We start from the raw sequence: 22,681 nt of genomic DNA, 5'->3' as shown, positions 1-22,681 counted from the left end.
TCTGAGAGCACAAACCTCCGCCAAGGCTAAACAATTCCCAGCCATATTGTTAGTACACCCAACGGTGAAGAATCCTTAAAAGAAAATGCTGGATCCAGACCCAAACCTGGATCACTTCCAAAATCTAATTGATTTTTAGTTACACCAAGGACCACCTCTAAAACATTTTCACGCAAATCCATCCACAACTTTTTGAGTTACTTTTCAACCAACCAACAAACTAACCAAATACTACGAAAACATAACCTCCTTGGCGGAGGTACCATAATAACGCCGGGAGATGGCTACAATTCTTCTGGGGTTCTTTTTTTTACCTGTAATGTTCTACCAGTTTTGATTTTGGTAACTAATAACCTTTTGAACACATTTGTAGTTTTGTACGTTGGCAAGATACAGGTATGTCTGCCAACCTTTCTGGAAGTGTAGTTCCAGGGAGAAAATGACAATCTTCAATGTTGAAAACAAAACCAACCTTTCATTTCCACGGACTATCAACTTTTTTTTTTACTTGGCCTCATGCAATTTGCACAGGTTACTTATGTACATCACTCAAATATTAGGTTCATAATATTTGGGCCAGAAGGGACAGAAAGTAAGGTCCACTCGGAGTTGATGTTCCATGCCTCCGCTCTTTTGAACTTTTCAGGTAACTGGGCCAAGTAATTTGTTCTTGCACAGGTTATTTAACCGCACAACTTAATAGGACCTCCAATCACAAATTATTTCCACGGTGTGAAGTCAGTAGATAAGGAAATCCTTCATAGGCTTGTGGATAATGGGCATCGTTTGTCATTGTTGCCTTCAAAATGGGTTTGAAAAAAATACTTTCAAACGCCTCCACAACATGGTCAGACTATATGGGTCGGAGTAAGAGATTACAGCTTACAAGGACACAAGATTATCCATATGATTGGGGCACCGTCCAAAACCATTTCTGTGTACACCGACAACACGTGTCATCACAACACGTGTCATCACAACACGTGTACAACTTCAGTACAATAAGTGGGAAATTATCATGGCCTCAAAGGTCATCACAAGTCATCGCAAGTCGTCACAAGTCGTCAAAGTCATCACAAGTCAATCACAAGTCAATCACAAGTCATCATAAGTCGTCACAATTCATCACAAGTTGTTGCAAGTCATCCTAAGTCGTCACAAGTCATCACAAGTCATTGCAAGTTGGCACAAGATGTCACACATCACAAGTTGTCGAAACTCATCAGAAGTTATCACAAGTCATCACAAGTTGTCACAAGTCATCACAATACCCAAAGATTTCTTCTAATGAAGACTCACTCTGTCAAATGGTTTTCATTTTAGGTACTTGTCCCTTTCATTAAAAAATCACCTGAACTGCCTACAATAAGTGGGAAATTAACTTTGGTACAATAAGTGGGAAATTTACATGGCCTCAAAGGTCATCACAAGTCATCGCAAGTTGTCGCAAGTCATCACAAGTCGTCAGAGTCATCACAAGTCAATCACAAGTCATCACAAGTCATCATAAGTCGTCACAATTTATCACAAGTTGTTGCAAGTCATCCTAAGTCGTCACAAGTTGTCACAAGTCATTGCAAGTTGGCACAAGATGTCACAAGTCATCACAAGTTGTCGAAAATCACCAGAAGCTATCACAAGTCATCACAAGTCATCATAAGTCGTCACAATTCATCACAAGTTGTTGCAAGTCATCGTAAGTCGTCAAAAGTCATCACAAGTTGTCACAAGTCATTGCAAGTTGGCACAAATTATCACAAGTCATCACAAGTTGTCACAAGTCATCACAATTAAGTCGTCACAAGTTATCACAACTTGTAACAAGTCAATCACAAATCCTCAGAGTCACAAAAAATCAATTCACAATTAAGTCTCCAATTCAAGTCAAGTGAGAAGTTGATTCAAAAGTTATTTCTTAGTCAATGTTCCACTCTTGTGACTTATGATTTGACTTGTGATTCAGTTGTGATGTGTCCTTGGCTGCAACTCTGGATATCACTCAAGATCCCCCCCCCCCTTCTTGATTTCAATCTTGTCTAATAAATCATCATCTTGGAGTTCTCAAATTGTGCAAGTGGAGATTAACAAATTTACATTGTATTATTATTATGTGCACACTGTAAATGTACAAGTGTGTGCTGGTACCGGTACTTAAACCAATACAACAAAAAAAACTTGTTATTTCTGTGGGAGCCCAAGGCTAGTGCACAATAACTGCATAATATAAGCACCACAACCTCTGGACGTGTGCCAAAACGTGGAGGAAAAGTCCCACTTTGCAAAGTTAGGTGACCTGGTCAAAATGGAACTACAGAGGGCAGCAAACCAAACTGGAACAGTGAAATGTTCTGAATTGCTACATAATTTTACTGTGCATGTACACAACATGTGTAATACATGTCCCAGCATTTAACAGTCCTGCCAATTTCAATCTCTGATGAGAAGAAAAAGTATGCCAATTGATTCCGGTGACAGCACCCAAATTTATGTGTTATTACAAAGTGTTGGCTGTTAAACAACCGAGAGGTCTATAAAACCCCTATGAGGGGGGCATTTGCAGGTGACACATAGCATGCTGGGGGTGACATGCTGTATACTAGGGGTGACAAATGGCGAACTGGGGGTGACAACCTGACAAGATATACTGCTTGAATTGACATAAGTGTCATATTCACTGAGGAATAGAATTAAAATTCAATTAATACAAAACGACAATGCAATATAGTTTAAAGTGACTGTTTCGAAAGTAAAGGAGGGAGGACAAGCAAAGTCAGTTGAAAAATTATATTGTACACATTTGAAGGAAACAACAGTCCCCAATCCATACTTTAATACAGTGTACGTAATTTTCCAGTAACTTAACTCTTTGATAATAACTGAGTTTAGGTTTGAGTTTGCAAATATTCCATTCCTGTACAATGTACAAATGTACATCTCCCAATTTAGTCCTGGTCTGAACTGTGCCTTCCCAAACTAATGCAAACATAAATTAACTAAGGTACTGATAGCTGAGTTCGGCGCGTTTTTACCAATTTTGAAACCCCGTGGTCTGTGGACGGGACACACAGCATGTGCGTACTGTACTATACTGGTTCGCGCTCGAAGTACACACAACTTCCTGAATGTGCCAAAGCTACAGCGTCTTCGCGTGAGCGTCAGGCGTCGTTGATGTGTGAATATGTTAGAACTATACATGTACATGTACATGTATGTAGTGTGTGAAACTTCTATGATTCCCATTATTCTGCTTTATTACATTATTAATTCATTCCGAGGCAGTGATAAAGAAAATGCACACCAGCTAGTGCCCTGTTTGTTTGAACACAAAGTAGGTTGATGCTCGTTGATTGAATCATAGACTTTTTCATCTTTGGACTTGGAAGGAGCATTGTTTGTGTTCCTTCCTCCACAGAAAGAGCCACCCGGTTGATGTGAAAAGTTCAGGCTTGTTTATATTCTCATCCTGTTTATTTAGTTAGCTGCCAAAGACAGAGTTCCTGTGATCCAAGCAATGATCCAGGCTTACATGTACCGGTAACGGTAGGCTATGGGAGGAGGAAGGGAGGGGGGCCCCTGATTTCACGGTTGTTAATGTTATGCAGTGTTATAAAAAGAACAAATTTCAAATGGACTCCGTGCAGAAGTTCTTCTTCAACGGCTAGAAAAGGAGAGTTGGGGATACCTAGACTGGTTTCCAGTCCATCCACTGCGTATTTTGAATGATCCAAAGTTATTTGGGGCGGGGATTAGTCTGGGACTTGGAGACCATCGTAAGTTAAGTTTATCCACACATTAATGTACAGCACATGGACTTTTCTTTTTTGGGGGGGGGGGGGGGGGACGATGGGCAACTATTATCTGTAGTTAACTACAATGTACAATTTTCTAATGTACATTTCATTAATTTCAACAATGTGTGGATTCAGAAAGATAACATGAATCCCAGATTACAATATTGACTGTGATATCTAATGACAATAATGACCTGCATTTTATCAATTTTATCAATGCGCTTAATTAAAAGCACCAATAAAGTCAGCCAAGACAGTCGTACAGACAATGTACTCTAAATATGGCTGTGAATTCACAATCTAACATTGAACCAATCAGACCTCAGCACTTCTCAATATTGACAGGCTGTCTTCTTTTATCCATCATAATTGGACATGAATGACTTCCCTCCTCACCTGGCCGGCAGATTATCACTTCACACCTGTCTGGCTGCATATAATTCCATTACTCACACCTCACTGCAGCATTGTGTACTGGGTTTCCAGTTCAATGACAGATTTCTTGTTGGGTAGGAGCTTATCATTAAAGACATGACAAACTTGATCCACAACTTTAAGGAACAGGCAACCTCGATTGTGTACCATTGTTATACCATTAAATATGCCCCACTGGCTCTTATTAAAAACAAAATGTAGATGGGATACTTTTAAAGGGAACATACAACATTTGCAAACATCGAAAAATAAAACTACCAAGTTTTTACGAAAGACCTTACTAGGATGTTGGTAAATGACAGTCTAAAGCATCCTGTAAAATTATGGCACCAGGTGTGAAGTCATTTTCAAGAAAATTGTATTTTTGTATACATTTCCAACGGTGGTCGGCCGACCAACTATTTTTCAACTACTGCTCCAACCTTACACTTTTTTTTTCAGTCCAAATTTTGTTTGCTATTGGTTACATGTTCATGAACGGGTGCAGGCCAGCTAGACTGGTTCCCTTACTTTACAATTTTCCGGCATCTATAAATTTATCCATTTTATCTTTGGTGGAGTCAAGGAACCAGACTACTTGAACATTTTTGTTTTTCTTGGTTTTTTTCAGCATTTTCGAACACAAAACTTCAAACATGTCAGTGTAACAATATTTGATCTATTATACTAACCCCTCAAATAGTTCACTTGTGAAAATTACAGCAAAAGCCAATGATGTACATTCCCTTTAAAGCCAATGAATATGTTTCAAGTGGTTTAAAGGTAGATCATTTGCAGCTATCCAAAAAGTAGCTTACCAAATTATTGTTAGAAAACTTACTTGGTTTATAGATACTGGTAGTAATACCTAATGGCACAAAACTCCCTGTGAAACTATTCTTTCTAGCCTGGTGTCATTTTGAAGAAAACAATAAAAGAAGGTCATTTCCAAAGATATGTCACATACATGACACATTTTTGGAAATTTCCATTAGTAGGCCTATAGCTGGTTTGTAATTGGGCCAATCCGTGAATGGGCAAGCGTTAACACGACACACACGTGCGCGCGGTTGCTATTACCGGTATTCGTAAGTTCAGAGGGCGACATCGCGTAGCTGCAATCGGCTGAATGAGAACATGTTCCGGATGCTGATTTCAGGCGCAATTCAAAATATTACTCTGCAATTTTGAATTGAAATCGAGATCCTAGAATATTGTTTTCTCGGAATATACAGCATTCAGAGCTAAAACTTCATTAGGTTAGTTTAAGCACCTGTCGTTAGATTTTGAGCTTTTTTGTTGCTTCAAACGAAACAAATGCACAAATGACAAATGATCTACTGTACCTTTTACTACACAGTCGAGTTGAAGATTAGTGTGGTTGGATTTTTTCAAAAGAAATTCTGGACTATCGAACAACATTGACCAGCTTTTTTTTTTCCCACCAAAATTAAATTATGGAATGTGAAAAGGCACACACATTCATACTGGTATATACCGGTAAATGACTAGTCCCTGAACAAGCAACAGTTTTCTTTCCCAAATAATTACTTTTGTTGTGTTAGTGCAAACGTCCCAAACGATCTTTCTAGCACCTGCATATCACTCTTACGAAACTGCAGTAAATCCTGCCCATTTAATGGGGCTATTGCAAGAGACCTCCTGCATAAACAAAGCCATCATAAACTGTGACATCCTTCACACTACATTAAGCACACTGGACTGGGATGGAATTGTTAATTGCCATATGCAGTGCTGGCAGGAAGGAGCTAGACTAGTTTGGGTGGTCCTTGAAATGTAGACAGTACCCGGTATGTTCACTGGTCGACCCACAGAAACATCAGTTTGATCATAGATGCAACCTCCTCGGTCTGATTATGAGCAACTTTTTCTTTAGTTTTGAGTTTCAAGATGGATTTTAATAAGAAGGCAAATTAACACTCAACATCACCTTGAGACTTTTGGAAAGTCAATTTGGACTTGAAAAGTCAATTTGAACTTTGATTTAATTTGAAAGAAAAAAAGGGAATTTTCATCTTAAAAATTAAACTGAAAATTCAACTTGACTTTTTGAATCAACTTGAAACTTGGAAGCCAACTCAACAAAGTAGAAAATTTCAATTCCAGCAAATTCCACCGATAAAGTTTCATGGTATCACATTTGCTTCACAAGTTCACACACACATACTCACAATTATTATAAATGAAAAAGCCTTATTAATGAACAAACCTGAAATCGTATCATGGATTCACATTTGCAAGAGAGTCAGACAGTTTGCAAACTTTCCCTAGCTTTGAATTCTTTCGCAACATTATTACCAACATCACTTGCTCAACGATCTCTTTTCATTTCCTCCAGCAGCTGCTGCAGTATGTCATTCAAACTAAGCACAATAGTATTTCCTTTGACTTGAGTCATTTAAAATAACTATGAACTGAAGTTGAACCGAAAGGACTCTTTCGAAACCATCAACATGAAGGATTAGCATCTGCCCACAGCATTTACAAAACAGGAGTCAAAGTCTTCTCCAACTAGGGAAACCTTTCATCGGATGAGCAACAGGAGATATTTGGAAGCTGAATCAGATATTTTTATGGTCTGTTTTTCTCTAGATGGAACAAGGAGAGTCTTGTAATGACTTGAGGAACCACAGCAATCCTTCCGAGGGAAACATTAACCACTCCCAGCTGTTCACCGTCAATGATTTCCCGGTAACCCACACAAATCAGTCGGCTATGACACATAAAATCCTGCGGTGATCACCAAAAATGTTTATATTGGATTGAATGCAGTATAAATGAATGTGCATTCCTTACAGAGATGAAAGGCTAGCATGTTAGATAAACTTCTGAGGCAAAAGCTGAACGTTGGCTGAACTCAGTGAACTGCCCTGGTGGACATTTAATCCAAAATAAAATTCTACGATTATCAATCAATTGGTAATATACATGTAAGCATGACCAAAATCTATAATCACCAATCATCGTAGACTACAAATTCAACTGAAAATGTCACGTATGAACACAAGATATACTGAATATGGGCAATTCGACGGTTACTCACGTTACATTTTTGATGTACTTTTGAGTTTCCTTGGGCTGTAATTACCTTACTGAAAAGGTTTAATAACTGTTATCCCCATGGTAGATAGAGTAGACCTAGACCTACCGGTACCTAAGCACCAAAGATGACATCCAGAAAAATGTGTTATGTATGATAAACAAGACGCACGAAATTGGTTACTCACGTTACATTTTCGTAACGTGAGTAACCGATTTTTATAACCGAAAATTTATATACATGTATTGGCCAATCACCAAACCCTCCCATAAAAAAAACCATGAAAATCTATACAAAGATTTCAGTGAGATGTAAGAAAAGTATGGAATATGGCATGTCCAGAAATGTTATTTACAAGGTGAAAAAGAATCATGTAATTGCAGAACATTCATCCCTGATTTATGTTGACCTACACTCAATATATGGAGAAGTATACACAATGTCCCGCTACATGTTCTTATTAATACTTTTTGCCATTTCTCAATGACGCAAGACAAACTTTTTTTTTACACCTGACATCATATCTATAAAAACACACTTGAACTCAAGAACAAGTCGTATCACAGTTTGATGCCAAAGAAAAAGGGTAATACTATATTTACCGAGGAGATGACAAACACGATTTGGGTCCTAATGGACTGAGACGGGACCCCGACAAGAAAATCTGTTTTTACAAGGTTCTTTCCCTGCAAGACACCCTGATTCTTTACCCCGCCCCACACCGCATGGGTCCCCGTGGGTTGCCGCGACCCCGTGGCCTCTGTGCGGTTGCGACAGTCACCCAACGCAATCAAATTTTCTTATGTTCATTAGGGTGCTGGACTGTCGGTTTTAGTTCTACTTGAGGAATTGCACGCGTGCTGCAAATGTAGGTTTTTTTTAAAGGGAATATACAACATTTGCTTTTGCTGCAATTTTCAGAAATAAATGGATTTGGAGGATTAGTATGTTATAAAATATTGTTAAACTGACTCGTTTCGTGTTTTGGGCTTGTAGATGCTGGAAAAACCAAGAAAACCTATCATGTTTTTGTAGTCTGGTTCCCTGACCCCACTTCAGATGAAACGAAGCAATTAATACACTCTGGGGAATTGTAAGGTCAGAGAATCAGTCTAGCAGGCTTGTACGTACCCCTTCACAGGTGTGTGATCAATTGCAAAGAAAAGTCAGAATAACTAAATATGAAAAATTAAGAACAGTTTTTGAAAAAAAGCCAGTTTTCTCCAACGCTGGTCGGCCGACCAGCGTTGGAAAAATATAGTTTTCTTGAAAATGTCAGCCCACCAGGAGCCACGATTTTAAAGGATGCTTTAGACTGTCAGTCCCTAACAATTCAGTAAGGTATTTCGTGGTAATTTGATCATTTCATTTTTTGATGTTTGCAAATGTTGTATTTTCCCTTTAACAATTTGAAGTCAAAGTACCAGGAAAAAATGAAATTGGTTGGGTCGTAAATATAAATGCTTGTGTACAGTACAATGCATGTAGATACAGGCACATCGATATTATTTCCGATGATTGAATCATGATGGTGGTGAAGACCGTGCAATGGCTTGTGACTGTTATTAAATTCAAGTTAAACTAGAGGTGTCTATGTAAATATGGAATTCAATTTCTCACTAACGTTTCGTCAGGGGACTGTTAGTTTTTAATTTCTAAGGGGATTACATTTTGGTATGATTTTTTCACATGTCAACTTTATTACCAAAATAATGGCAAAATAGGGAAATTCCCAAAGTTGAGACTGGGGCTTTAACTGATGCAATTATTTCTGTAAATTATTTATATACTTTTTTTACTTTTTTATAAAACACTACATGTAACATTGACAAAAAACATGATTACATTTTCAGGTTTCCTTCATTGAGGGTTACAAGCCAGCATTCTTTATCAGTAAAAAGTACTTCAAACATTGATAGGAGACATCAAATAATGGCGATGGAAACATTTCCTAAAAACAAGACTAGGCTTGCCTTGGGGAGTCGACAGTCAGCGACTCAGTCAATCAGAGGACAGTAAGCTGACTCTTCAAGTCCAGCAAGAAAAAAGATAACATTTTCCTGGGGTTGAATTTTTGGCAATCAATCAGTTTAAAAAATTTAACAAACAGATCCTGGTTTCACACATGGAACGATAATTTCACACATGGAACAATAATTTCTAATCAAGTTACTTATCATTTCTGAGGAATTAAGTACTACAAGTATCTGTTATGACCACCGGTACCAGCACAATTGGTTTACTGTCATTGGGAGGCTGCGAGATTGAATAACTGACAAGTTTATTTCTAGAGATAAAGGTAATAAATTATCAAGGCAGTGCTGTTTTCTACGGGTTATTGGTGTATACATGGTGTACACGTGCGTCGTTCAGTGAACTACTTAGGTCTGACATTTTGACATCATTTTCAGTGAACCAAAGTTCTCTGAAAATAGTCATTAAAAGATGCTATTCTAGTTGCTGATGACACTTATGATATGTATCCATATCCAAAACGGAAAACATAACACAGCTTCCGACCAAATCATGTTTTGATCATTGCTTAAGTTCACTGACCTGTTTCTCCAAAAGACGATACTCATACTACAAATGAACAGGGCCCATTTTCATAGAAATGCTATTAACTCAAGCAATTTTGCTATACAAGTATATGCTACGCAAAACTCAGCGGGGAACCAGTCACTGGTAGCGTACACATTACATGACCTTATGGCGGTAACCTGTTTATCTGTGTTTTTTTTTCTAAGCAAACTTTGCTGTCCTTCGCACAATTCTTGTAGAGCTCTCCATACATGTAGCTCCAATGGCCCCTGGGCCTTAGGAAGCCTTATATAATTAATTAACAACACCTGTCTCTGCTAAGGATAAAACCCTGAAGGCGTTATCACTGTTATCAGTGCATCCAAGTGGATCCAGAACCAACCAGGATGTGGGTTTTCATGGAAAAAACGACACCCAACTTCCTCCCTCTCCTCCAACCTGATTACATGTACAGTGCTGAAACCTGTCAATTATAATTAAGACAGAGCTAATGTATCATGTGCAAGGAGGACCACCAACAATCATTTCACCATTCATGCTAACAGCATTTTCTCCCTTCTAAGTTCTACAGTGAATCCTCAATTTCCAAGAAATATGAAACACTTGTCAGGAAAAATCCCAGAGAATGCGTCATGCACGGACCATGACTTACAAAAATAGTTGGGGTCTTGTAGACTCTGGGGAGCACCGATACTTCCCACTTTGATGTACCAAACAGATTCAAGAAAGAGAAACTACTAAAACTTTGACACGCCTGGAAAAAAGCGGTGCCCACTGAACTTGGTGAACTCTACAAAAACTCAATACCATACATCATATCCACTGCATATGGCACTGCAGGCCTTTACCCCATCACAAATTGCAGGGCCACAGTGGAGGGGTCATTAGCCTCAATAAAGTCAAGGCTGCAGGACTGTATTCACTGGCGTTGACTTTGACTAGTTCATATCATATTTGTGGGGAGGCAAAGTTATGATGAATATCCTACCTTTTAACATACTTCAGTTTTAATTGTTGGTTCAATCATAAAGTAGTGTGCAAGGCTACAAATTCTTATCTACATGTAAATTCCATGGTACAACCTTCATGACCTTCCGATACTTAATTTCATCAAATTGTGGGAAATTACAAATAATTCTAAAATGTCTCAGAATTTTTCAGAGGAGAAAATATTGGTCAATAGCCCTTCCATTGCTTCAAACTAAAATTCCTTCAAGAAGTCCATTCTTTTGTACAGGATGTTGAAGTCTATATCATGGTAAGAAAAACAGTTGTTGAGGTTTTTTCGGGGGCCGTGGGGGGGGGGTGTTTAACACCTGCATCCCTATTAATTCTGTACTCACCGGTGGGCTAATAAGTGGGCCATCTGACTCCTTTATACCCATGCAACTTTCCCAGTCAGAGAACGAGTGCATCCGTCTGGGTTGGGATGGCTGGGAGATCTCGATGCAGCTCACGTCGGCAAATCGCACCGTGGCCGTCTTGTTGCGCCGTGGCCAGCGCCGGTCCAGAGACTTGGAGCGCTTCCGCGACTTCTTGGACGTGACCAGGATGCTGTCTTTGGCCATCGTTGGAAATTCGCCAATAAATAACACTGACAATTTTCTTTTTTTAATTCGATAAGGAATTGATGGCGACACTGCCGGAAAGAACTGGAAACTGGTCTTTCAGTGCAAGTTAATGAGTTATTACTTTTTCCATCATGAAGCTTGGAGGAAGAAATCTGGCCAACATCAATGAGGCTGGTCCTAATCCTCTTATCTCAGTACAAGGCAGAATCGAACCGCATGTAGTGCAAAACTGGCTCCTGAGCAGCTTTTAGTCATCCAATGCAAGAGTTCCAATCTAATCAAACCAGTACATCAAAAACAGCTCAATAGCCTCGTTCCACAGAATTTTATCTGTGGACTTAAGCTGTAATCTCCTCAAATGTTGGAGAACTTCTTTACTTGAGATGATCAAGCTGCTCTCCACTGCTTCATCACTGTCATTGTCTAAAACAGAAGAAGGGCTCTTGAACTGTGGCACTCCGAAATGAAAAGTGACTGCACACTCTGAACGCTATACAGCCACTCAATATCTTAAACTTGAATACTGTAGAACTTAGAAGACACCGGGCGCCACAGTTGAACTTTCAAAATGAAGGAATCTTGAAACTTGATGGGACTTTTGCTTGGCTTGGTGTGTGCACAGTTTCATACAGAGTTGCCACCTGCAGATGTAATGAAGTTGAACGAATGTACAAGTACAAGCATAACCAAAAAAAAATGTCCTTCTGTACATATCCAGTTGTCAAGAACTGTTCCACAATGTCCCTCCTCCGCTGACAACAGAAGTAATGATGACAACTCAGCCAGAAATGAGTTTTTATAATGAAACCTTGCCACCAGCTCTGCTGCCTGTGTGGGTGACAAGGACATGTGAGGACATAAACAGTGATGCCAGAATCCTTCCTGGATGGTCTAGTCCTAGACCCTGTGCAGATACTCTCTTGATCTATGGTCCACCGGTGGTAATAAGGAAAGGCTGTGTGGTTCTGATGGTCATCTTCTCTTTCACTTGTAGCTAATGTTTTGTTGACAATGACTGTACTCCACAACATAAACCACAATTTGATCACAACAGCAGTCAGTGTGTACGTACACGTACACCCCTCTGTAAGACCAGACAAGCTCTAACTTCAAACATGATTCAAATGACCTGCTTTCTTACTCCAAATTTCACTGATTGTGATTGACCATTTGCGTCAGCCTGCTAGTAGTAAGTAGTACCCCCTTCAACTTGGAATGTATCAGTCCAGACGTCAATACATGTACACATATCACTGCTTGACATGCTGGTACTGATAGCAGTAGCTCCTCCTACTAAGGTTGTACCATTAGTATTTGGGGGATCACCCAATGCCGGAGGTGCTGAATCAGGGAAGCGGGTTTTTGGTGGTTATAACATGTGGAATTTAGAATGCCTGAAGGGATTCCAATTTTTTGTACACAGAAAAAAAAAGAATGGAATTGAAGTGGAGGAATGTAGTAATTTGAAAGGGATAATTTGTAGGAAGGTAAATGGTCTAAGGACATTATTATCAAGTGGAAAATTCAGCAAATAATCCCCTGAATAATAAACGGTATACATATTAAAATGAAATAAAAACAAAAATGTATTATTTTGTGAAAATAATTTCCCTGAATGTGAGATAAAATTGGGAAATACCAGATGTTCCCTTTCACTTTCATTACTTTGACAAATCCAAAAACACTGCCAAGATTTTTTTTATTCAAGTGACACTGACAGACAGCAAAGAAGGAAGTGCAGCATCCTGTATTACACACTTTGTATGATGATAACATCCTTAATGCGTTGGCCTAATTGGTCATTAATGTCTGGTCTCAAGGTCATGTCTAGCACATGCAGCAGTGTGACATCCTGAGAAATAAACTGTGAAGAACAGTGGCACCTGGAAAGTGAAACACCAGTTTACAATTTTTTTTTTAATTGGCAATTTTGTTAAGTGGAAGGAAATGATTTTGTCTAATGTGAGAGTAGATTTTTCATCTATTTCCTTGTTCAGCACACTGACTTACATCTTGGGCCAAGCATGCCAAGCTACTTAAAGGGAATATACATCATTTGCTTTTGTTGTAATTTTCAGAAATGGATGGATTTGGGGGGGGGGGGTAGTATTTTATAGCAAATATTGTTACACTGACGTTTTTGAGGTTTTGGGTTCGTAGATGCAATAAAAACCAATAAAACAATCATTTTCCTGTAGTCTGGTTCCCTGACTCCATTTAAGATGAAACTGAGCAATATTTAGACGTTGGGGAATTGTAAGGTCAGGGAACCAGTCTGGCTGGCTTGTACCCAATCACAGGTACGTAATCGATTGCAAACAAGTGCAGACTTGGAACTAAATATGGTCAATTGGGGCAAGAATTTGAAAAAAAGCCAGGTTTTTCCAACGCTGGTCGGCCGACCAGCGTTGGAAATTGATACAGAATACCACTTTTCTTGAAAATGACAGTACACCAGGTGCCATGATTTTACAGGATGCTTTAGACTGTCATTCACTAACAGTCCAGCAAGATATTTCCTAATAATTTGGTAGATGTATTTTTTGATGTTTGCAAATGTTGCATCTTCCCTTTAAACCACGGAGGAAGGAATAGTTATCTGAATGGGAAACCACTTGTTTTGGAGACAATAAGCAATACAAAGTAGGGCAAGTACAGTGTTGAGAAAAAAGAGTATACGTTCCTGACTACCTATATGCACATTTAAACTAGTGCAACATAATCTGTGTTACAAGGCAAAACCCAATAATTTATTTAAACAAATATATTACGTTCATGGATGGTACGTCTGTGTTGGGAGAAATAACAAGCGGTGTGCATCGGAACCGGGTGCCAGGGAATCTGAAGGCTGATGTCGGGAACTGGTTCCAGATTATGGGACTGGGTAGCCGTAACCAACTTTAAAAATTATTTAGTAACTTCTCAGACAATGAATATGAACGATTTTTTGGGACTTTTCAAAATGAAAACCGGGATACAGATTTGTACAGGGAAAACCAAAACAGATTTCATGTTTGTGTACATTTAATGCGGACAGATGACGCTCGTGAAAGTTGGAGTTTACACCGTAAAGCTAAAATATAAAGCTCTTTAGACAACTTCCGAAATATGAATTCTGGGGTTGGGTTTCTATTGTTACACCACTTGAAGTTACACAGTGTGGTAAAATCTCAACATCAAAAAATTACAAAGACTAAGTAAGTTCAAGTTCAGAATTAGACCAAGTTTATAATTTTTCTTTTTGCAATGTATATGGTGACCTGATACATGTCCATCAGCTTGAAACAAACTAGCCCTGGAAACAATAAGCCAACGTAAATAATCAGAATTCTCAATTTGAATTACGTATTTTTTGAAAATTAATTGTAATTTACCAGTCATACCCCATTTCAAGTTTCAAGCCATTTCACTTGAGTTAACGCAAGGAAGTGTTTACTAGTACCACAAATACATTTGTCCACTTTGGCCTTAAGAGGGCCATAGACCTCCCGGAATTATCTCGGAAAAGGGGAACAAAAATCAATGTCAAGTGAACATACCAAAATCTTAGCCTTAAGTGACAGCTACACGTTTGTGGGGATTAATTTACGACAAAGCCAGGAATTTTAAGTTCCTTCTGGCAAGCAGTTAATGTCATTTGACCATGATTTGACCGGCAAGTTCGGGCAAGGTCCAGGGCTGGACAGGCCAGAGCTGGCAGGTTATCTTGGGGGTATTTGTAAATCACAGCCTAAGTGGTCCCTAATAAATGACCCATCTGTGGCGACCAAAGGGTCAATGTTTGCTTTCACCGAAGGGCACAATTTTTAGGGCAAGATCAACAAGATATTTTACTTTTGATTAGTGGCTTATACCAAGGATGCAGATGTGGAACATTGAGGGCAAAGCCCAGATACTGACCAGCTCCAGTTTCAGCTGCTTCAGGGGTAAGATCAAGGATTCTTTCTTTTAATTCTTAGAACTAGACCCTGTCCCTGATTCCAGATCACTTATCTTCTGTTTTACAGTGCTAACATCAATAATTTGATGTATAAACCTCTAGTTTTTGGTCACGTTCTTGTAGAACGTAGCTCCCAAAATTTCCTCTGACCCCCTCAAAAAACAACAACAACAATAACAACAACAAATATCAAAGTACCGTAAATCCCCCATTTTTTTCTGATAGAGTCACATACATTAGTTTAAAAACCTTTTGTTTTTTAATTGATGACATCACTGTCAATACTTTACTTTGCTTTGCTGCCTTACATGTAAGTCTGTCCGATACGTAGGACCTATTTTAAGCCTAAAAATTCCCCCAACCAAGCATGAAAACTTCCACAAATCAACTCAAGATTCAGTTTCCGTCAATAATTCTTGCCAAAAAATCCCCTAAAATCCCCTAAAATCTTCTGGCACCAATACAAATAGTTTGTTTCCTGTCTTTCCGAGACAATGACTTGATACATGTACATCCACCAACTCCCTTTTATTCTGTGTAGGAGTCCCCGATCGGCAATATGAAAAGACAATAACTGAATCTGTCCAATCATGTCTGTAATTGAAGCACTTCGGGCCCACACTGGCGGTCCCCCGGAGCATTGTTTTGAAGGAAACATTACCAAGTGGTCCCTGGAGTCAAGAATGAGCTAGAGTTTCTAGTCTGGCATCCTTATTGATTTCCCCGTTCGCTAGTGAATTCTTTATTTTTTGTTTTATATTTCAGACGGTTAAGGTCAAAAGTTCAAACTTTATGAAGGGTAGTTTGAGCCGTTTGTTCCGGGAAAGGTTGCCAAATGTGAAATTTTGCAGGATGTTTAATTTCTATCAAGTAGATAGTGGTACAGGCTGATACCCAGTGAGATTTTTATAAACAAAAAATTACTTTGGAATTTGTTAGAAATTATGAAAACGGCTGAAAGATTTTTGTTTAATTTAAATTTGTAATTTGTGCATTTTGTTCGTTTGAAGCAACAAAAGTGCTCAATATGTAAAGAAAGATGCCAAACAACCAATCTGATGAAGTTTCAGCTGAGCTTCAGCTGCATTTTTCGAGAAAAACAACATTCTAGGATCTCGATTTCAAATCAAAAGTTGCTGAATCTTGTTTTGAGTTGGGCCTGAATCCAGCGTCCGAGACACGTTCTCACAGAGCCAATTGCAGCTATACGCGATGTCGCGCACTGATCTGCCAAATTATAGCAACCGCGCGCACATGTGCGTCGTGCCAATGCTTGCGCGCGCTTTGCGGAAAAACAAACAAACTACTAATTTAAATTTCCTACGGTGCTTCTTAGACGCGCCGTTGGAAAGGCCTTCTTTCGTTGATTTCTTCAAAATGTCAGCTTGCCAGGCAGAATAATTTCACAGGGAGTTTAGTTATTCAACAATAATTACGCCAGTTACTTTTTGGAAAGCTGCAAATGATGGACTCTGGCTTTAATATGGGCCCAGCATGATATCGGGTTGATTTCCAGCGATTCATTACCCGCACTCATCAGTCACTAGGGCCGACTGTTTTGACAGTGTCACTTGATCAGCGAGGGGTCACTAAGCCAGAGAGAGAGAGGAGTGACGAACCTAATACAGCTTAACCAGCGACTCTGGCCAAAGGAGCAAGTCTTGAAGGATGAGTTTACCGTGATGGAGTATATTTTATGAAGAACTCTTGGGGAGTTGTTTAATTGGGTTGATGTCCTTTTTGATGGGTATTTTAGGAGTAAATTTTATTTTGTGAGAGATAAACAGATCTCATTGTTGTCTTAAATTTGATAACGGCTTGTTAAAGTTAGTTGTGATTCACAATATTCTAATTGGACGAAAGTTGTATAATCTACAACCTATTGTAAAGGAGAGTGAAGATGTATTGGACAACTTGGAGAAATGTTGGAAATCACAGAGTGGAGGCAGTGGAAATTGGCAGGTTGGGATAAGTTTTACAAAACGTTTGCAATTTTACACCGTTGTGTTTGTGGGAATTTACCATCTTTTTACTATGAAGAAATTAAAGGATAGCCTCAGTTCATAGTATACACTGTAATTCTTTCAGTGTCAAAAAGGATAACTACGGTACATGTACATATGTGATGCCATCAAGCTAAATGAGTCGTGTGTTGACCCTGGTCAAAACTTTAGTTCAAAAATTATGGAAGTCGGAACACCAAGAGATGTGATGAAGTGATGTGATGAAGTGGCCCTACTTTGGCCTGAATCTCCAAATCAGAATTCCTGCCAACGACACATTTATGTAGCTTGATCGAATCACATACACATAAACGGATAGCCCTGAATGCACTGAAAAAGTATACAACAAAGTGATTAACATTGATTGATTTTGAATTCATTCTTATCCGAATTGTACAGACTGTAAATGGAAAACTCGGGAAGTTTATACATTGCGTATGTAAAATGTATTCAAATATTATATTGTTCATTTCACAATAGAGTGCAACGACCCCATTTTGATCAGTTGATGGAATGTGTTACTTTGTCACATTTGTCGGTCTAATTAGAATGAATATAGAATCTGAAACAACAAAAATGAAAACATAACAAAACCTGGAATGCGTGGGAAACATTCTCTGTGTGATTTTGCAACCGCATCCTTGTAACACAATACAAAAATCAAGCTGGCTAATCAGTCAATGACACATTGGTATAGAAACTTAAAAGATAGAAGTGAAAGTATGTCAAGAAAACACTGGACATGTTTACATTATTAAGTGATGGTTTTGATGAATGAGCAGTGTTCGCAAACACCTGTTCCAGTAATCATATCTTCCTGTTTTTTTTTTTTATCTTTTCAAAAAAAAAAAAAAGTTTCTTTTGTTTAACTTCAAACTTTCTGCTTAAAAAGTAGGTTTTTGTTGGTCCATTTTCTTTCACAAAACTGTTTCTTTTGTTTAACTTCAAACTTTCTGCTTAAAAAGTAGGTTTTTGTAGGTCCATTTTCTTTCACATGTAAAATCATGAATACTAACTAAACAAACTTTGAAAAGTAAATTCAACGATACGAAAACATGGCTTGCGATCACTCTTACTATAGCAACTAATTAACTGGTACTTCTTTAAATTTAAGGTTGTAAAGTTCTAAATAAGTTATTGTGTTTTTGTAATTGGCTGGCGTTTGGACAGGTCATGGCTTTTAACAAGACTATCAGCGGTTTTGAGTTTGTGTATAAAGAAGTCAAACGTACTTTGATATTTAATCTAACTTTCAACCTTCTTTACTGGTACCGGTTCCAAAAATAACCTCGTTGCAGAGATTTCAATTTGTTCCAAGGAAAAACGGCCAAAAGTGAAAATGTGACCCATGGCAAAAGTCATAAACTACGAAACCACTTGTGATCTATTTTAGTTCGATGTCACTCAGATATTTTTATTTATTTTTTTCAGTGAGAAATTCTATTATTACTTGTCCTTCGCAGGAAATCTTGTTGTATTGGGCATTCCTGCGTGAACGATTTTTTTTTTTAATGCTGATGCGTGTTATTTCAGTATACATGTACACTGCCAATCGTGAGTGTTTTGAAGTCCTCACTATACTGCCACTAATAACAATACATGTATTAGCAAAATTTGACTGACAACCACCACGATATCATCCACAAATAATGTGAAATCTGTGCCACGCAGTTGCCAACTAATTAAAGCAGAACATAAGTTGGACTTAATCAGTATGCAGCAAGGTGAAGGGCAAAACCTTGATCAGCTGAATAAAATTGTAAATTACCATTTTCATTAAGCTTGCAAGGCAAAAAAACCCTGATTATCTGCAAGTATACCGGTAAGCCTAATTCAAGTACTTAGACCTGGAAAGAGTGTGCCCAGAGCAGTATTCCACTGAAGCAAAACCAATCACTTAACTGTACCTAGACTTTATTAGTTCTACCACAGATTAAGCTGTAAAAATCTCATCCAATTGTACAGATGGAAACCTAATTTTCCTCAAAACCACCGGCAAACTTCTGACAAAGACCAATGCCAAAATCTTCATGGTCAAACAAATTACTGAGCCTTGAACTGGGGTAAGGTGATCATTATCTCGATATGGTAGTCACACGTTGGGCCTGGGGCTGAGGATCTTTCCAGGACTCGCTAAGCAAAAAGGCTTCAAGTTGTTGAGCTGTCTTCCCACTTGACTAATTTATAGTGACACTTTACCATGACTTAGATGATAATTCAGATGTCGGAACTTTTGACTGTGGTATTAGTTATTGAACTGGGCATACATGCATCCGTGTTCATCCCTCCTTCATGTACACGTCCTTTACGCATTTTGGAAAGTCGTTCAAGCCTTAGGCCTAATCCTCCAATTTTAAAAAGGGAATATTAGTGTGGTAAAGCAGTGTTAATCTTCCGACGATGTTTTGTTCAACAATTTTACCGGCCATGTTCAGGCTACTTGCATGGTATGCATCGCACGTTGGTTTGCTCAACATCTCATTAGCCTTATAAATAATGGAGATCATATCAGTGGTTCTCAAGCAACCAGCTGTAGTCGGAGCGCGCAGCACATACATTGTACTGCGCACATATGTGGCATACTGCGACCGGTTCTAAACATTGCTGAAGAAAGCACACATTACGCATGCACAGTGCGTTACAGCTTGTACAAGTGCGACTTTCATGTTGTGGCCAGATGTATACAGGTTTCCTGCAGTGTTTCACAACTTCGTACTGCCCTTTTCTTCTCAGGAAAAATCTGACTAAACTAGTTACTTTTACAGCGCAGTTTGGCCAGCCGGAGAACAAAATAATGGCTGGAGACAACTGAGTACCCATGAGGAAACTTTCCCTTAAATGGGAAACATGTTAAAAGGATATTTTCACCCAACAATTTCAACGGAAGCTTTATTCTTAATGTTAGTTATTATATAACCGACATACAGATCCTTGTCATTTGATTGGTGGAGCTCACATCACGTGGCATTCGTTATTGCTCACATTCATGCCACAGCTCAAAAAGTACTATCCGCCCATGGGGAATGGGAAATACTATTCAACAGTTAGGATCATGACACGGTATTTGTGTGCAAATGCATGCTGGTGTGCGCGTTCAGCGTTGGCGCGTAGCGCGTATTGTTCCAAAGAGCCAGCGCTACAGCGTTGGGTTCAAACATTTTCGTGAAGGGGTGGTTCGGAAGAGAGAAATACATTTTCTTCCATTTTTGTATTGAAAAAAAAAGTTCAAATATATCAAATGACAAGGATCTATATGTCAGTTATATAAAACAAATATTGAGTGGCTTTAAATTGTGAAATGGGAGGAATATTATCGCTCGGTAAAATCTGGACTTTTCCATTTCACTCGGCTTCGCCTCGTGAAATGGAAAAGTCCAGATTTTACCTTGCGATAATATTCCTCCCATTCCACGCTGAGCCACTCAATATTTGTATACTGTAATAAACCTTACAAACCAGGACCCAATTTCATAGCACTGCTTAACAGATTAGCAGAAAAATCGTGCTTACTACAGCAGAAAATCATGCTATTTCATGGCGTGGATTGAGATATGTTGTTACATGTACGTCACTGATTTCAGCAACTTTTTCCTTGCTTTTGATGTGCTTACTGCTTACGTTCTATGAAATAGATGGAGGCTCGGTAAGCACAAAATCAGCTGTTAAGCAGCGCTATGAATTCATGCCCAGTTTAATCTTGGGTTGGAGCAGAGCTAGAGAGCTGCAGATGATTTATGTGCAGCAAAGCAGTGTCAAGACCCTGATAATTTTCCGCTTGGTCAGTCGACAATGCCTGGCTAGCTGTAAAAATTGCTGATTTATGGCCATTTAAAGCAGAGATCAATGTCATGATAACAGGGCCTTGGCTGATTTCGAGGCCTTCCCTTTTATTGCCATGTCTGGTGGTTTGGCACTTAGGAAAATAGGTGCCATTTGTAGATGTGAATGTAAACAGTTGGAGGGTTTAACAATAATTCAATTGTCTCGGATGTCTCTGTTTTATTCCTGAATGGATGATTCTATGCAGGAAATGAATGGCAGCGACAATACTGTCATAAAATCCTCAAAGAACCAGGCATAGCCAAGTTTTGCTCAGGATAGCCCAAGGAGGGAGGGGTTGGGGGGGGGGGACCACCAGTATCCCAAAGAAGGACCTGTTGGTCCAATAAATATGGCCAATGTTACTGTTTTTAATGGGGACACCGGGAATTTATGGGAGGCCCAGATCCCCTTGGCTACTGGGTAGGGATCCAAGCAATCGGTAGGGGTCAGGACAAGAGGAAAAGTGGGAATCCAGTGGACATTCAGTAGGCTGGAAGGCCCAGGCTGCAGGCCTCAGTGGGGTGGACCGTGGGAGACAAGTGGGATGACATGCCATCTTAAAAAAAGTCACAAATAGGCAGCACTAATAAAAATCAAAACAGCACTACTAAATTGACAAAAGGGTTTCGGCTTCGGAGAACATGACACTCCTTCAGTCCTTGTGAGTTTTAAGGGAAATTAAAGAAAGAAAGGGTGGCAAGTTCTCCAAAACTCATTTTTTGGAATTTTTATTGGTTGCACACACTGCACAGCAACTTTAAACCTGTGACTTACCGGCAGTAGTAACAGCGAGTCCAGGGTGTGCCAGGACGCTCCTCGCTTCTCCCGACAAAGATGCACAAAGTCCTTGTTGTTGTTCTGTAAGAAGACCAACAGTCTGTGCACAAAGACGAGAAATTACAAAAAGGAGGACATAATTGGAACTCTAAGAAATACATACCGTGACAAATTCAAGCCAAGAAATTAAAACTACAGATGTAAAAGATCCATTTCATCCACTATACACTTTAACACCACATATAAATAGTACCTAATATGGGCATGAGTCAATCAGCTCAATATCAATTGGGCATTGTCTCAGTTTTGTTTCAAAGGAAACTGATTCTATGGTCAAGTGAACGCTGTCACTTTTACCTGCCACTTTATTAACACTTGAGGGAACTCTGTAAGTAATTTTTCAAAGTATAATTTATAGACGATGATGAATTTAAAGAAGCAACTACATGTACATGTACCCCTGGCGCGGTTCTACAGGGGGGCTAGGGGGGTCTTTAGCCCCCCCCCCCAATTTTTTGTCTAGCCCCCCAAAAATAAATTCTGTAAAAAAAAAAAAAATTGTAGTAGCAAAAAGAAGGATTGTGATGTACAAAATGTACATATGTACATGTGAACGGTCTCCCCCTAAAGAAATAGTCGTGACAAGGGTGCATTTGTAGTTAATATAGTGTGAATGATTTTAGGATTTTATTGGCGCTCCCCACCTATTGATTTTCGGAGGCCTAAGTGTCTGGAGAAAATAACCGGTCTACATTTCAGCA

General features: G+C 39.0%; 2 protein-coding genes across 2 annotated transcripts in view; both read right to left on the bottom strand.

The window, feature by feature from the left end:
• The window catches only part of LOC119718840, a 60,211-nt gene extending 47,687 nt beyond the window's left edge, over positions 1-12,524 (bottom strand). Inside the window, exon 1 of the mRNA XM_038188258.1 lies at positions 11,151-12,524. Within this exon, the coding sequence (XP_038044186.1) occupies positions 11,151-11,375 (225 nt within the window). The 5' untranslated portion in view covers positions 11,376-12,524. The remainder of the gene's footprint in view (positions 1-11,150) is intronic.
• Positions 12,525-21,625: 9,101 nt separating this feature from the next.
• Positions 21,626-22,681, bottom strand: part of LOC119744946 — a 33,690-nt gene continuing 32,634 nt past the window's right edge. The window contains exons 7-8 of the mRNA XM_038221169.1: positions 21,887-22,020; positions 21,626-21,699 (exon numbers count right to left, since the gene is read on the bottom strand). Coding sequence (XP_038077097.1) covers positions 21,626-21,699; positions 21,887-22,020 — 208 coding nt within the window. The remainder of the gene's footprint in view (positions 21,700-21,886; positions 22,021-22,681) is intronic.

This window comes from Patiria miniata, unplaced genomic scaffold (genome assembly GCF_015706575.1).
Source record: "Patiria miniata isolate m_02_andy unplaced genomic scaffold, ASM1570657v1 HiC_scaffold_7, whole genome shotgun sequence".
Taxonomy (NCBI): Eukaryota; Metazoa; Echinodermata; class Asteroidea; order Valvatida; family Asterinidae; genus Patiria; species Patiria miniata.
This window is presented reverse-complemented; position numbering and strand designations above follow the sequence as displayed.